The sequence below is a fragment of the Stegostoma tigrinum genome, chromosome 26 (assembly GCF_030684315.1).
Source record: "Stegostoma tigrinum isolate sSteTig4 chromosome 26, sSteTig4.hap1, whole genome shotgun sequence".
NCBI classification, from domain to species: Eukaryota; Metazoa; Chordata; class Chondrichthyes; order Orectolobiformes; family Stegostomatidae; genus Stegostoma; species Stegostoma tigrinum.
The window spans coordinates 21,954,713-21,969,080 of record NC_081379.1 but is presented as its reverse complement, the minus strand read 5'-3'; the positions used below and the strand labels follow the sequence as shown (position 1 = coordinate 21,969,080).

Below are 14,368 nucleotides of genomic sequence, written 5' to 3'. Positions count from 1 at the left end.
AAACTGAAATTACTTTCAATGATTTCAATGTGTTATCAGGATCTTCATTTCCTGCAGTTTCTCACCTCTAAGTTCCACTCAAATCGCACTGGCGTGGCAGCCCCGTCACTTAGTCTGGATCCTTCATTACTTGGGCAACAGTTGGCGCCACAGTGCTTTCAGAAAGATCATTTTCTAAACAGCAGAAGTGTTGCCAGTGACTGCAATTTACTTTAAAAAAATAATTTTCTCAGGACAATGGGACCTGTAAGTTTTATGTGATTTTGAGAGTTTATAATAATCAGCACATCGTGCTCCCTTTCCAAATTGTGAAAATAAGTGAGGATACTTGATCTTTCGAAAGTATGATCCATTCCAAATCTATCAGAATCAACATCTTCTTCCAAATGGTGATGCTGAATCAACTACTGTTAAATCGTTTGACTTCAAACTGCACGTGCTCAGTATTAACCAGAATGGACGAGACAAGTGGTGGAACATAATAATATTCACGTGCTTAGAAAACAGAACAAAGAGTTAACATTCTATTATGTTAACGTGCAGAAATATATGTAACTACAATCCTCCATTCCTCCCAGCACATCCACGTGGTGCTTTTGGCAGAGCCAGGGTACTTAGATCCTGCTCTGCTACTGACACGCTCTTGAACAGTGTGTATTTTGGAGCCCAGCGTGAAGGCTCTGCAAAACAGGGCCCAGCAAGTGCCCAGATGTGGTTGCTGCGTCAAAAGGGTGGATGTAGCTTATTGACGTGGAGTGCAGACTGGGGGAGGTGCAGATAGTAGGAGTGAAGGCACAGACTCAGCTCGCATTTCCACTTACCCTTTCGGCACCATCCCCATCATGATCTACTGGCATTCCCTGCTAGCAGCGAGCTGTAAATCACTGGGACAATGAATGGCCAAGGCTGAGTTTTCACCATCAGCAAAATACTGCAGATGCTGCAAGTCTGGAATAGAACCAGAAACGCCGCCAATACTAAGCAGGTCAGGCAGCATCCCTGGAGACAGAAACCAAGATAAAATGTTTCAAGTCAATGCCGTGGTTACATCACCACAAATGCTGCCAGGTGCTGACTGTTTCTGGGAATGTTCCATTTTATTTTAGGTGTAGAATCAATCCCATTCAGGCTGGTATACATGGTGTACAAACTACTTGTGAGAGCATGCATGCATTTGTTTGGTCAACATGTTTGAAGCTCTCTCCTTCCTTCAGAAATATTGTAAGGGCCTGTGACATAGTCCTACTTTCACCTGAGTCATGATGCTTCAATCTTTCTGTAATTATACACAATACAGCTGGAATGCCAACCGGTACATCATTCGATCTCCAGGGCCACTCCAAAACACAGTGCCTAAAGGTGAGAATCAGTTCAGATGATGGATAGGAGAATGAAGAGCCGAGCAAGTAAACAGACAGAACGGGACAGGTGCAGCAACAAGGGAAGCTGGTGTGAAGAGTGATGTTAAGTAGGCTCAAGAGTGATGGGGTTAGCATGATGCACACATCAAGGTGTATGTGCTCCTCGAAGCATCTCTCTTGCTCCACCTGTACCCTGGTACTGCTTTTAGCAATGAATCCTGAAGTTTGATGCTGCACGCCTGTTGATAATCACCTCCACCATTTCTAGACACAAAGGCTCTTGTTTCCTTTCTGCTCTGGTCCTTACAACCTCAACATCATAGTCAGTGAACTGTCACTACACTGGGGCACTGCTGTCATGCATGTAAACTACACAATCTGTCACTTCCCTTCTCCACTCCCAACTGCACAATCATTCCGTTGCAGCTTTGCAAATGACCCTTATGTAATGGAATTGAAATCAATTTCTGCAGACTGGCATCATGTCCACACAACCTAAGTGGTTGGGACACTCAAGAATAATACATTAAAACATACTTGCAACACTTGGCTGAATTAACTATTTTGTTCGTAATTAATGTGTTTTAGAATATAATTTATAGCTTTGGCAATTAAAAGCTTTAACTGTATTAAAAAAAGGAGGCATGTGATTGTGGAACCAATAAACAGCCTCAAACCAACTGCAATTTAAAGGCGTTTGGAGTTAATTACTTAATTACATTTTCAAGATTGAGGCTAGGTTGACTTAAGAGGTCAAAACTAGCAATCTGGGGAAACAATAGAATTTGATTAGAGTTAGAAATTGTTTATGTAGTATCTCAGAATTAAGGAAAACATTTGAATAGAAATTGAGCATACCTATCTGGGGACAAGCTATGTCTGACACCACGCTGTAGGGATAGTGATCAAGGGTGTATCCTTAGTTTGATGCCTTTTTAAAATAGCAAAGTGTGTTTGCTGATGAAAGAAGGTGGCAGTTCAGTTGATGAAAAAACAGAAGTAGTAGTTTGCTTTCCCTAAGGCTGCATCTTACTGAATTGAGGGAGTCAACAGGAGGTGGCAGTCAAATGAAAGCAAAATACTGTGGATGTTGGAAATTTGAAACAAACGCTGAGAAATGTCTGGCAGCATCTGCGGAGAGAGAAACAGAGTTAACATTTTGAATCCAGTCTGATACTTCTTCGGAACAGAAAGCTGTGGAAAATGTTTTTTATATAGTTTGGGCAGAAGTGGCGAAGAAGCAAGGGAGACAATGGTATACAGGCCCAGTGCAAAGGACAAAGAGGTCATTAATGGTAGCAAAAGAGGTGTAATATGGGGGTGAAAGGGAGAGAATGGGTCCTTCCCATACCTGTAGAAAATCAGAGCATAGGACTGAGAAACTGTTCGGTAAATCAGATCAGAAGTAAATGCAATTCAATTGCCTTCCCAGTACAGGATGAATTTTCTCCCTTTCATGCCTTAATTTCTGGTTTTGTTTTGGAGGCAACAGTCAGTCGGGAATGGCAGAAAAACTGAAACTATGTTTATTTTTGTCTGAAAATACAGACACGCAGACTACCTAGACTGACCATATAAAACATTTATAACCACAGCTTCAAAGTGCTGCTGGTTGTGCCTTTTAGTAATGAGCAGTCACAATTCAATATTGAGAGATAGTGGGAACTGCCATTGCTGTAGTCTGAGATAACAAGGTGCAGAGCTGGAGGAACACAGCAGGCTAGGCAGCACAGAAGAGCTGGAAAACTGACGTTTTGGGTCTGGACCCTTCTTCTGAAACTGAAGAAGGGTCCAGACCCGAAACGATAGCCTTTCTGCTCTTCTGATGCTACAATCCAATATTGTTGTTAGATTGATAATTTAAATGATTGTTTAGGAATTACACTTTAGCCCTGAGATTGTCTAAAACAGGCTGCTATTGATAAAACAATAGACAATAGGTGCTGGAGTAGGCTATTCGGCCCTTCGAGCCAGCACCACCATTCATTATGATCATGGCTGATCATCCAAAATCAGTATCCTGTTCCTGCCTTATCGCCATAACCCTTGATTCCTCTATCTTTAAGAGCTCTGTCTATCTCTTTCTTAGAAGTATCCAGAGAGTTGGCCCCCACTGCCTTCTGCGGCAGAGCATTCCATATATTCACCACTCTCTGGGTGAAGAAGTTTTTCCTCAACTCTGTTCTAAATGGCCTAACCCTTATTTTTAAACTGTGTCCTCTGGTTCTGGACTCACCCATCAGCGGAAACATGCTTCCTGCCTCCAGAGTGTCCAATTCCTAAATAATCTTATACGTCTCAATCAGATCCCCTCTCATCCTTCTAAACTCATGTTGTAATGGCAAACAAGATGCAGTCAACTAAATTTTATCATAGTTTTTTTCTACTGGTTGTATCAAGAGTCTGTACATGCTTCGTACAAAGAGAAATGTTACTGTTTTTAACAAATCGGTTTCCTGTGAATGTACATGGGCTGTTAGCAAGTAAGAAAGTTTAATGACACTCACTTCCAAGATTTGTGTGAAGCCTGAATTCATTTATATTATTGAAGAATTTTGCTGTTCAAAATTAAGACAACTGCAAAAAATTACACAACGATCACCTGGATATGAATGTTTCCTCGAGAAAGAGCCTCACAATTTATGGTCACAAAACTTCAGTTTTAGTTCCTCAAAATAAGATTATGACATGTACAACTGTAAAATAAATCTTTGAAAATGAAATCACGTGGAACTCACCTTTATTGCTCATGAGGGAATTAACTCATCTAAAGCTCAATGTTATTGACAATAATTTCTAGGCTTATAGGTGATTGGTTTGTTCACTTTCCCACCCAATGGGACAATCTATCAAAGCAGCCACTGTAGTATACAGGGCAACTAAGCAATTTGCATTGCAAAGAGGACAAGTCACTTAATATTTGGGTGGAGTGTTTTGGAGGTTTAAATGAAATAAAGCTGCCATCTCTCCTTCAGATACTGAGCATCCTCCTGTGCATTTCCAGTCTCTTCCATTGCCATGGATCATTGATTCCTAATGACAATATGTTTCTCATTGCGATCATTAAGCAACAATAATCTTATCCACCAAAGTCAGAGGGGATAAATTATGAATGTGTACTTTGTAAAAGAGGCATTGTTAGAATAGGAGCTCATACATCTGTGACCCACTGTTGGAACCAATACATGATGTTGTTTCTCTTTTGGGATCTGGTGAGCCTGCTGTACTGTGCAAGCATTTTCTGTTTAAATTTCAAACTGAATTCACAGGTTTTCCATCCCCCTACACTTCTTTTTCCTCACAGCCTACCCACTATCTCCAAGACACAAGTTAACAGTATCCCCTCCACTTACCTCGATGAGTGCAGCTCCACTAATACTCAAGGAGATTGACAACATCCAAGAAGAGGTTTGACTAGCAGCCCATCCAATACCTTTAACACTTGTCCCCACCACCACTGACACACTGTGTACCATCAACCAGATGCATTGCAGCAACTTGCTGACATTCTTTCAACAGCATTTTCCAAATCTGCAGCCTCTACCATCCTGGAAGGGCAAGGCAAGTAGGCACCATCTGCAGGTTCCCCTCCAAGTTACTAATCACCCTGAACTGAACTATATTGTCATTCCTTCCCTATTCCTAGGTCAAAAAGTTAGATCTCCCTCCCAAACAGCACTTTGGGTGTGCCTAGCCATATGGACTGCAGTGATTCAAGAACGTGGTCACCGTGACACTCTCCAGGGTAATTAAAACGGGCCATTGTAAAAAAAAATCAGTTTCCCATTTCAAGCCATTCGGGCGTCTTATATTTCTTGAACTTTTGTGCTCCTTTTATCACACATCAGCTAGTTCCTCCATTGCTGTTTCTTCCTCTTCTTTCACTTTCTGATCTTATTGACACTTTTCATATTCAAAAATACCACTGACCACACCATGCATCCATGTCAAATGGCCCACTGTGTTTAATCTGCAAAGATCCAAACAATTCAGTCATGTGGCTGCAAAGCTCCCTCTTCATCAACGTGTATTTATACAGTCCTCTTAACGTAATAAAAAACATGCACATGTGGTCATAGCAAAGGAGGACAGAGGGAGATGGAGCTAAGTGAAAAGGAAAATAAATTCTGTAGTGAAACGCGCCAGTCACACAGGAAATTCACATGATGTAAACATGGTTGAGATTAGAAGTGAGGTAAATTGGTTCTAACTAGAGAACACATCCAGTCATAGTCCCTTCTCCTCCAGGCCCAGGCTCCAACTTCTTCATTCCAGCTGTATTGTGGCTAGCCACAATGCTTTTAACAACAGCACCCAAAACCTCAGCATATATTAAAAGGAAAATTTCCCAAGCAAGGGTCACAAATACAACAGAATCTTTTTGTTTTTACAAAAAGTGAATTCTCCTCTTCCGCATGTGCTGACTAAAAGAGCCAGACCCTGGTACATCCTGAAGGCCTTCGAGTTATCTCTGTAAAAGGCACTGATCCCCGAGTTCTGCCAAGTTCTAAAAGCTCAGGGTCTAAAATAGTATGGGGCAGACAAGGATGTTTAATTCTTTCCTGATGCGGTTTCTGTTTGTTTAGATTTGTAAGGTGAAGGACAGCAATTCACCTACAAGATTCTGGATCAGTCTTGCTCAGTTGCTACTCCAACACCTCTCACAGCAGCTTTCTTGTGTCCACTCTACAGCTGCTGCACAAGTAGACCAAAGCAGCCAGCCAATCTGATAAACCAGTATTACAGCAAGAGTTTATCTAACCTTCACTGGAATCTACAGATTCAAAGTGGTATTGATGTTGGCCATAAAGTCAGAGGATCTCCAACATAAAACTGCAGATAGTACAACTCACACAGTTTATAATTTAGTTGCAAACACAAAATCCCAGTTTGGAAATTAAGCACACTGATTCACCCCAAACATTTATCACTCCATCCCACAGCTATTAATGTCAGGACAACTTACTGAAAATAATGGAAGCTGTAGTTATGTTCAAGTAAAGGTTAATGTCACATTTTTAGGAGCAATTTTGAAAACGAGTCAGGTGGTGTTCAATCGGGGAAGTTGAAGATATAGACAGAAGATTCAGTAGAATCGGCAACTTAGCAAAGTGAAAATAATTCACCCTTTTAACTTGGATAGTCTCCGTAACACTGTTCTGGACCAATAATTCACTGTTGACAACACAGGTATTCAATGATTGGCACCAAATAAGATACAGGAGCAGATATGGCCATTCAGTCCATTAATTCTGCTCCACCATGCAATAAGATCTTGGCTGATCTGATAATTCTTGGCTTTTTCACCTAACCCTTGATTCCTTTTACTGACTATCTGACTGCTATCCATCTCAGCCTTGAATATATTAAATGTTCAATCTCGGGAGCCTTTTGTGGTAAGGGATTGCACAGAGTCACTGCCGGAGGGAAAAAGACGTTCCTCTTGATCTCTGTTTTAAACATGTGGCCCCTTATTCTGAGATTATGGTCTCTGGTCCGACAATCTCCCACAAGGAGAAACAACCTTCCCACACCCAAGTTATCAAATCCACTAAGCACCTTGTATGTTTAATTAAGTTGTCTCTCATCCTCCTAAATGAGTACAGGCCAAATTCAAATATGTCTGTTGTGAACTCAGAACATAACTGCACTTTTTTAATGCATCTTGCCCCTGTGCAAAGGCATTACCAGTGGACTTTCTATTTTCATTTCAATCTAAACCAATAGCTCCCATAAGAGCAAACTCTGCTTACAGATAATTGAAGCTGCTTCCAAATCGCTTACTGACTGTATCACAGATTGGTCTTATATTTGTACTCACCCTGGAGGAATCGAAGCCCTCGTGCTGACCACAGCTGACCTCTGGGTACCTGGTCTGTTGAGGTTGTTCTGGCCTGGTATCGGCGTCGCTGACGTGGTGCTTTGGCTTTGGGAGATCGGAGACAGTTGAGTTGTGGTGGGGGTGCGGGTCTGCTCAGACTTTGGAGGCGTGTTGCCGGCTGTGCTCGCCGTCGACCACAAGGCGGCGCCACTGTAGGAGTTGCTCTGGCGCACAGTAAGAGTCCCGTTGGTGGCAGAATAAATTTTCCGTCGCTGGGACGCCAGGATGGCATTGGAGGCTGCCCGCGTGCTGTTCACCAGGACGCACTGCTGGCAATTGCAAGGCTGACCCGACTGGGCACCAACGGGCCAGGATTGGGACTTGGGGATCGAACCCATCGTCAGAGGAAAGGCCAAGTCCATACGCCGGCGTAGTCGACGCTTCCTCTGTGTCTGTCTGTTCATCTGACACATACTGTTGAAGTCAATAATGTAACAGAATCCTAGAGAAGTCAGGTCTAGCCAAGGATGCTGTTTCTCATACGCATTCTGAATGGTTATACAAATATCCATATCATACGGAGTCCAGGAGCAGCTGTCGTTTTCCCATTCCCACACTATCCCTTTTCCTGGAGCAGAAGAAGGGTCGTAAAAGTTTCTTCGAACTGGACGCATGGTTCCTGAAAATTGAAAGAGACAAGGTCTTACTCACTCAGGATTAAACAACGAAAGCTCACATCTTACCCATCATTGTCACGACTTAGATACAAGCCACACCGGTCAGCTGCAAGAAATCGTCACACACCATTTCAGGCAACGATTACTGAGCCCTGCAAGGCACCATTTTGAACAGAGACATTTGCGCTCGTACGAGTGTGGGGGCCAAGTCTTGATGTGGCAGGGAACTTTAGATGCGCTGGATGGAACACTTTAAAAGAGTGGCTTTGTCCTACACTGGAAAAGACCATTCAGCCCCAGTCAAGCCCATAATGATTCACTGAGGTCATGGCCCAACTCCGCATATCTGCCGATGATCCAAATCCCTTCGTACCAATGTTTACCAAGAAATGATCTACCTCAGTTTTAAAATTAACAATTGATCTAACATCAATTGTCATTTGAGGAAGAGAATTCCTAACCCCTACCACCCTTTGTATGAGAAGTGTTTCCTAATATTGCTCCTGAAGAGTCTGCCTCCAGTTTTTACTCTATGCCCTCTGGTTCTAGAAACTCCAATCCGTGGAAAGATTTTACCTTTATCTACCCTCACTTTACCCATCCATATCTTCAAGACTTCGATCAGATCACCCCTTAACCTTCTAAATTCTAGAGAGAAAACTGGTATAATTTGTATAATCTCACCTCATAACAACCCTTGAAGTCCAGTTATGATTGACACAAATCATTTGATGGAGCAAAGAACACTTAAAACTACTTACAAATCTGCATTTCATATACACACAAAGAATCACACAACCAAAATTAATAACTGAAAAATAAAAAAAGATGTTCAGCAGATCCTTTACTTTGCCTCTGCAATGTCTCGGGCAAAGCTACAGACATTGTCTAAAATACCACCAAAACAATGAAACGAGACCCAGACCTGCAGTTTGTGCAGCATCCCATTTGACATTTTTAGGAACATTCATCAGGATGCGCTGACTGAAAACATCTAATCCAGAAACCTTTGATCATGACAAAGGCTCTTTATTCAAATATTCACTGTGATGGCTGCCATCACACATATGGCAGCAGTGATGAAAAAATACTGTGCAAATCAAAGTGGGCCAGCTACAGAACCCTATATTAAATCACGTCTATCTTCAGAGACTGAGATAAAAGAACTTTCATGTTAAGAGAGAGTTTTAGGATGTGAATCTTGAAACCGCCACTTTTTTTGAACAGCACCTCTTAGTGAACATGGTTACAGGCCACATGCTAGAAAATGGGAATAGGATAGATAGACACGATGATTGGCAAGGATATGATAGGCCTTTAAGTGTTGTAAAGACTCTATGCCTGACTATGAATTTGTGCAGCTTAACAAACTGCACAGTTAACATCATGAGGTCAACTTTCCTAGTGAACACCACATTTTTAAAGTGGAATGATGAATAATGCAATGTGTTTGTGAGTATCTACAAAAATGAAAATAGACAATTTTTCATGAAACACCAAATACAAAAATGTTTCTTGAATTCAGTCGCAATCTAGGAATGAAAGGGACACAGAGATTTAAGGTGTCACGGCTGAGGCAAGAGATTCAGGAGGAAGCAAACGAAGAAACTTCTTTCACAGCAAGTGCTATTGGCCTGGAACCCACTCTTCAGTCATGTGACAGGAGCAGAGGAAAACATTAAAGGCAGTTCTAATGGAAAATAGATGGCCTTTTGAGGGAAATATATTTTGAGTGTGGCTAGTGGGCCTGTAGTGCAGCAGGCCCAGAGCGAAGCAGCGACAGCAAGCAGGCCAGAGCAGAGCAGGGATGGTGGCCAGTGGCGTGGAGCAAAGATGGGAACTGGTGGAGCCCAGCCAGACCACGTGAAAGCCTTTATAAAGCTAAATGGATAGACGTTACAATCTTTCTAGGTCTTTTTTCCTAACCTATTCTATATATGTCAGAAATGTAGTAACACTTCCTTAAAAATATTTTTTGTACCAAATATTTGTACCTAGGTACTTTGTATCCAAAATGGTGCTGTGTTGGCAACATTGTACGCTTTTCACTATACTCCTGTTCTTTTGTAACTTGAGTACATGTGATAATAAACCTAATTCTAATGGAAACAGAGCAGGGGAATAGGACCGACTCCACTGCCCTGCAATTAGTGACAAGGACTCAATGGGCTGAATGGTCTCCTTTTGAGCTGTCATTACATTACAACATAACAACCAGCAATCTCCTTCCTCCAGCCTGTTTACAGAAAGTGTTGCTCTCCTCCAATGGCAAGATGATCCCACAGGCCTCACAAATCGCACAAGACCACGTAACCAGTATATCAGTCCTTGCGTCCCAGATGTACTTTCTGAAAACATTTCTCCAAGTTTAACAGGAACTCAAATAAAAGAACTCAGTTGGAACATTTCCTCAGCACATTAAATGTGAGAGTATTGGGATGGGGGAGTTTAGGGGTTAGCATGGACACCAATTTTCTCACCAAAACTAATCCGTACACACTACTTAGCATAACAACGCACTTCCCATTTTACTCTAAATGCAAATGATACTTCCTGAAAGTTGCAGATGAACATTAGAATTTTTCCACATTATTTTAAAACTATTTCCTCAACAGAAACAGCATAAGATTTGACATTCCTTTCTTCAGCAATGTCAATAAAGCATTGTTTAACACAACTACAGACTAACTGAGAGAACATGGTCTAGTTGGCATTGTATTATTGTCAGAGAAAACTAGAGCACAAAACAGGCCATTCAGCCCATCTAGACTACCTCATGATTACTCTCCAAACTGGTGATCTGGTGTGATTCTGTGTCCATGGTCTTAATGGACTTTTTTTTCAAGCAATTACCTGATTTCCTGTTCCCTGAATTTTAAGTTTCCTTTCAAAGAAATATTTGTGACAGAGAATTCCAAGTTTTTTCCTTTATTTTAGACTGAGCTGGGAGTGGGAGAACATTCTTGGGGTAGCTCAACCTCCAACTGCAGTTTATACTGGGGCTAATGCTTGTTGGTCTGGATAATGTTGCAGATTTTAATCATATTTCTGTAAAGAAACAGGAAGCGAGATGCCACTCTCCATCCCAACCCATCACTGTGGCTTCTAGGTCTTGCTGTCAGGTTCAAATGGAGGCCCTGAAGACCACAATACGTGGCAAACAGTAGCTGTCCAGAGAACAGGCTCACAATCTTTAGAGTGGAAGCAGCCATGTGGCCTATCGAGTCTGCATCCACCCACTAAAGAGCACCCACAGAGATCCATCCATCCCTCATCTTATTCTGTGTAATCCTGCATTTCCTATGGCTAATCCACCTAATCTACACATCACTGGACACTAAGTAATTTGGCATCGCCAGTCCACCTAATCTGCACATTTTTGGACAATTGAAGGAAACCTGAACATCTAGAGGGAAAACGCTGATACAGAAACAATGCACAGTTGTCCAAGGGCAGAATCGAACCCAGGTCCCTGGGGCTGTGAGGCAGCAGTGTTAACCACTGTACCACCCGTTAAGTGGGTCTTTGAAGCTGGAACCCTCCAGTACAGTTTCCATGTTCTCTTACTGTCCTAATTCTCTGACAGCTTGTCACAAGCACAGAACGGTTGGTGTTTGGGTAGGCTTGCGATTGGACTGGAGCAGCTTGAACATAGACACCGACACTATATGGAAGTATCACCACAGTGCTTACTCACTCTTTCAGTTGAGGGGCTGGGATAATATACAAAAATAGTCAATAAGCTCAAAAGAATTTATAATAGTCTTCAGACACCAAATGATGCATAACCGCTATTAGTACTATACCAGATTTGGTGATTGATGATGATTTTGATGAAAGCAACTAGGGAAGATCAGACAATCGGAACAAACAGGGAAAAATTCAGAAATGAGCAGTTGAAATTAAATCAAGAAAAAGAAACTGATGAAAGTGTGCAGCAAGCTCATTAGTATTTACAAAAGCAAAGTGGGTGAATATTATGGATGGAATAGTGTTTTGAGTCAGCTCGAGCAAGGAGCTCTCCAGCCTGATGATCCAATTCTCAACAATGGAGATGGGTCAGCAGTGAATATCAAACATACAATGTTCATTTCACAAGGGTTGTTAGAGATGGGCAGTAAAAGGCTGGCCTAAGTGTGTCACACACAACCAGGAAAAGCCAAGCATTCCATTCATTCATTACTGCTGCTAAAGAAAGGGAATTAGTCAAGATCTTGACAGCAAATGAGATTCAGAAGAATCAGATAACAAAGTATGGAGCTGGATGAACAAACAAATTGATAGGGTGACGGTCTAGTCCTTCTTCCAGTAAGAGTTTAATTGGTTCTTTCCTCTTCAAGTTAGTTATCTCAATAAAGGAGCATAAAGACTCTGCCCTGCAGCCATGAAAGTTTCTAGACCCCTATTTGTGTTCTTTACTAAGCCTTTAATTTACACTGAAGATAAAGAAACACAATTGCAAGGGATGCAGGCTCAAGCTTGAAATAGGGAAGGTGAATGAATAAGGAATGAGGATTTAATTACTGATCACAAAAAGCTGAGTGAATTTGTGCTTAAGGCACACCAGTGAAGTCAGATATCACTGATGTATTCCAAAAGAAACCAAACAGTTCTTAAGCAGCAGTGAGCTAGAAAAAGAATATTGGGTAGGTTATGATGTGCAAAGTGCCTAGCTGCAAGTTACCAGCCTGTTTTACATCCTCTCTGAAGGGAAAGAACACTGCGCGAGCTGGTTCTTATTTGTTAACACACATTTCACGCTATCAGATGAAATCAAAATATACAACAGCTTGCTGATTTTAGTTTTATTTCTGTATATAGGCATTCGGCAGATGCAGTGTGATCGACTTTTCTACTGTTCTGCCTTCCTATATTCCAATTTTTACAACTTAAACAACGTTGTTTCTTGAAAACAATAAAAATTAATAATTTTCCTGTACATTCATTCAATGAGATTAATACAACATTGGCCTGGAGCAGAAAAGTATGTGCTTTGGTGGTGAGTGAATTTTGATTGCTTTTCTTTTTCTTTGTTTATATTTTCACTCTCTTTCTTTCTCTTCTTTCTCCAGGCCTTCTCTCTTCTGTCTGGTTTATCTCACCAATGTCATAACCTACATCATGCACACAGTCACAGACACACAGTCTCTGTCTTTAAACTGTCAAAACAGGATCCTTGAGCCCATTTCCCAGTAACTCAAGCACGAAAAAACACATCCTGTTGCCTTCAAACTGACACTAGGAACGTTGCACTTGACAGCTGTACAGAACATTCCCCTTCATCGAGGAGCCAAAGTAAACAAGATTCGGACGACGGCAGAAATGGAAAGTGCCGGCATACGTTCAACTGTGTGATCCGGACATAAGGAAACAAACTGCTTCCTGTACAGAAACCAATGTGAAGAAAAGAGACTGTACATTATCTGAGAGAAACAATTTAGGGTCTAGGAGTTTAGATCAGAAACAAAGCTATGCAGACAACAGGAGGTGAAGATCGAGAGACAACCACTCCTTCAAAGAATGTATACTATTATTTTACCCACAGGGGAGACTGTTCTCATTCTGATTCTCTAGTTATTCACACAATTTAAATCGGGCAACCTGGAAGCAGTTTCGGGCAACCTGGAAGCAGTTTTCCCATGAGCACCATGGTGCCAATCTATTGAAATGGCATAGTGGTGGTAATGTTGGTAGTGTTACATATTTCACAGGGACTCAGGACTCTTGTGGTAACACGTGCTGTCACTCATACACTGTAGTGTGGAGATACGGACTGTGACGATAAAGGCTTCAAGCCTCCTTCCACCACACAACTGGCCAGGAATCTCTCCTGCTGTTACTGCTTGCCACTGGTGGGGGTTAGAAGCTGCTTAGTAAAGTTATGAACACATCTTGCTCAGTCACCAAGTCCTGGAATGGGACTCGAACCCTGGGCTTCCAGCTCAGAGGCAAGACTATCCACTGCATTCAAAACCGCCTACATTGGTAATATTATTGAAACAGTACGCCAGGCAATTGGACTAATGCTCTGGAGACATTAGTTTAAATTCTTCCATGTAATTAAAACTCAATTCATTTGAAAAACTGAAAGTTTAGTCCCAGTAATGCTGATCATTAAACTACCAGACAAAAAAAAACACTAATATGGTATTAGGGAAAGAAATTTGCCATCCTTTCCTGGCCTAGCCGACATGTAGCTCCAGACTCTGAAATAGCCTAGTAAGCCTTCTTAAAGATAATTAATTAAGAAACGAATGCTGGCACATTGCTGGTGAACACCAAAAACCCATGAATGAATTATTTTTAAAAAATTCTCTACCTTTGACACCAAGAGCCGCGCAGCTGTTAGATTTTCTTCTGAATGTTTCTCATAAATTCCTAATCCCCATCTTCTGTTTTCCTCCCAATTTTCTTTGAAATCTAAGCCTGCTATTTTAAAGACAGCCAGAACTTGTATTTAAATACAACCTCTCATCTACTCAGATGAACCCAACGTTTGAAAATGTCAA

At 41.5% G+C, this 14,368-nt stretch overlaps 1 protein-coding gene across 2 annotated transcripts in view; it reads right to left on the bottom strand.

Moving 5' to 3' along the window:
- dtx1 (deltex 1, E3 ubiquitin ligase) overlaps positions 1–14,368 on the bottom strand; it is a 213,506-nt gene that overhangs the window by 108,278 nt on the left and 90,860 nt on the right. For both annotated transcript variants that reach the window (XM_048556030.2, XM_048556031.2), the window contains exon 2: positions 7,183–7,861. In XM_048556030.2, the coding sequence (XP_048411987.1) occupies positions 7,183–7,861 (679 nt within the window). The remainder of the gene's footprint in view (positions 1–7,182; positions 7,862–14,368) is intronic.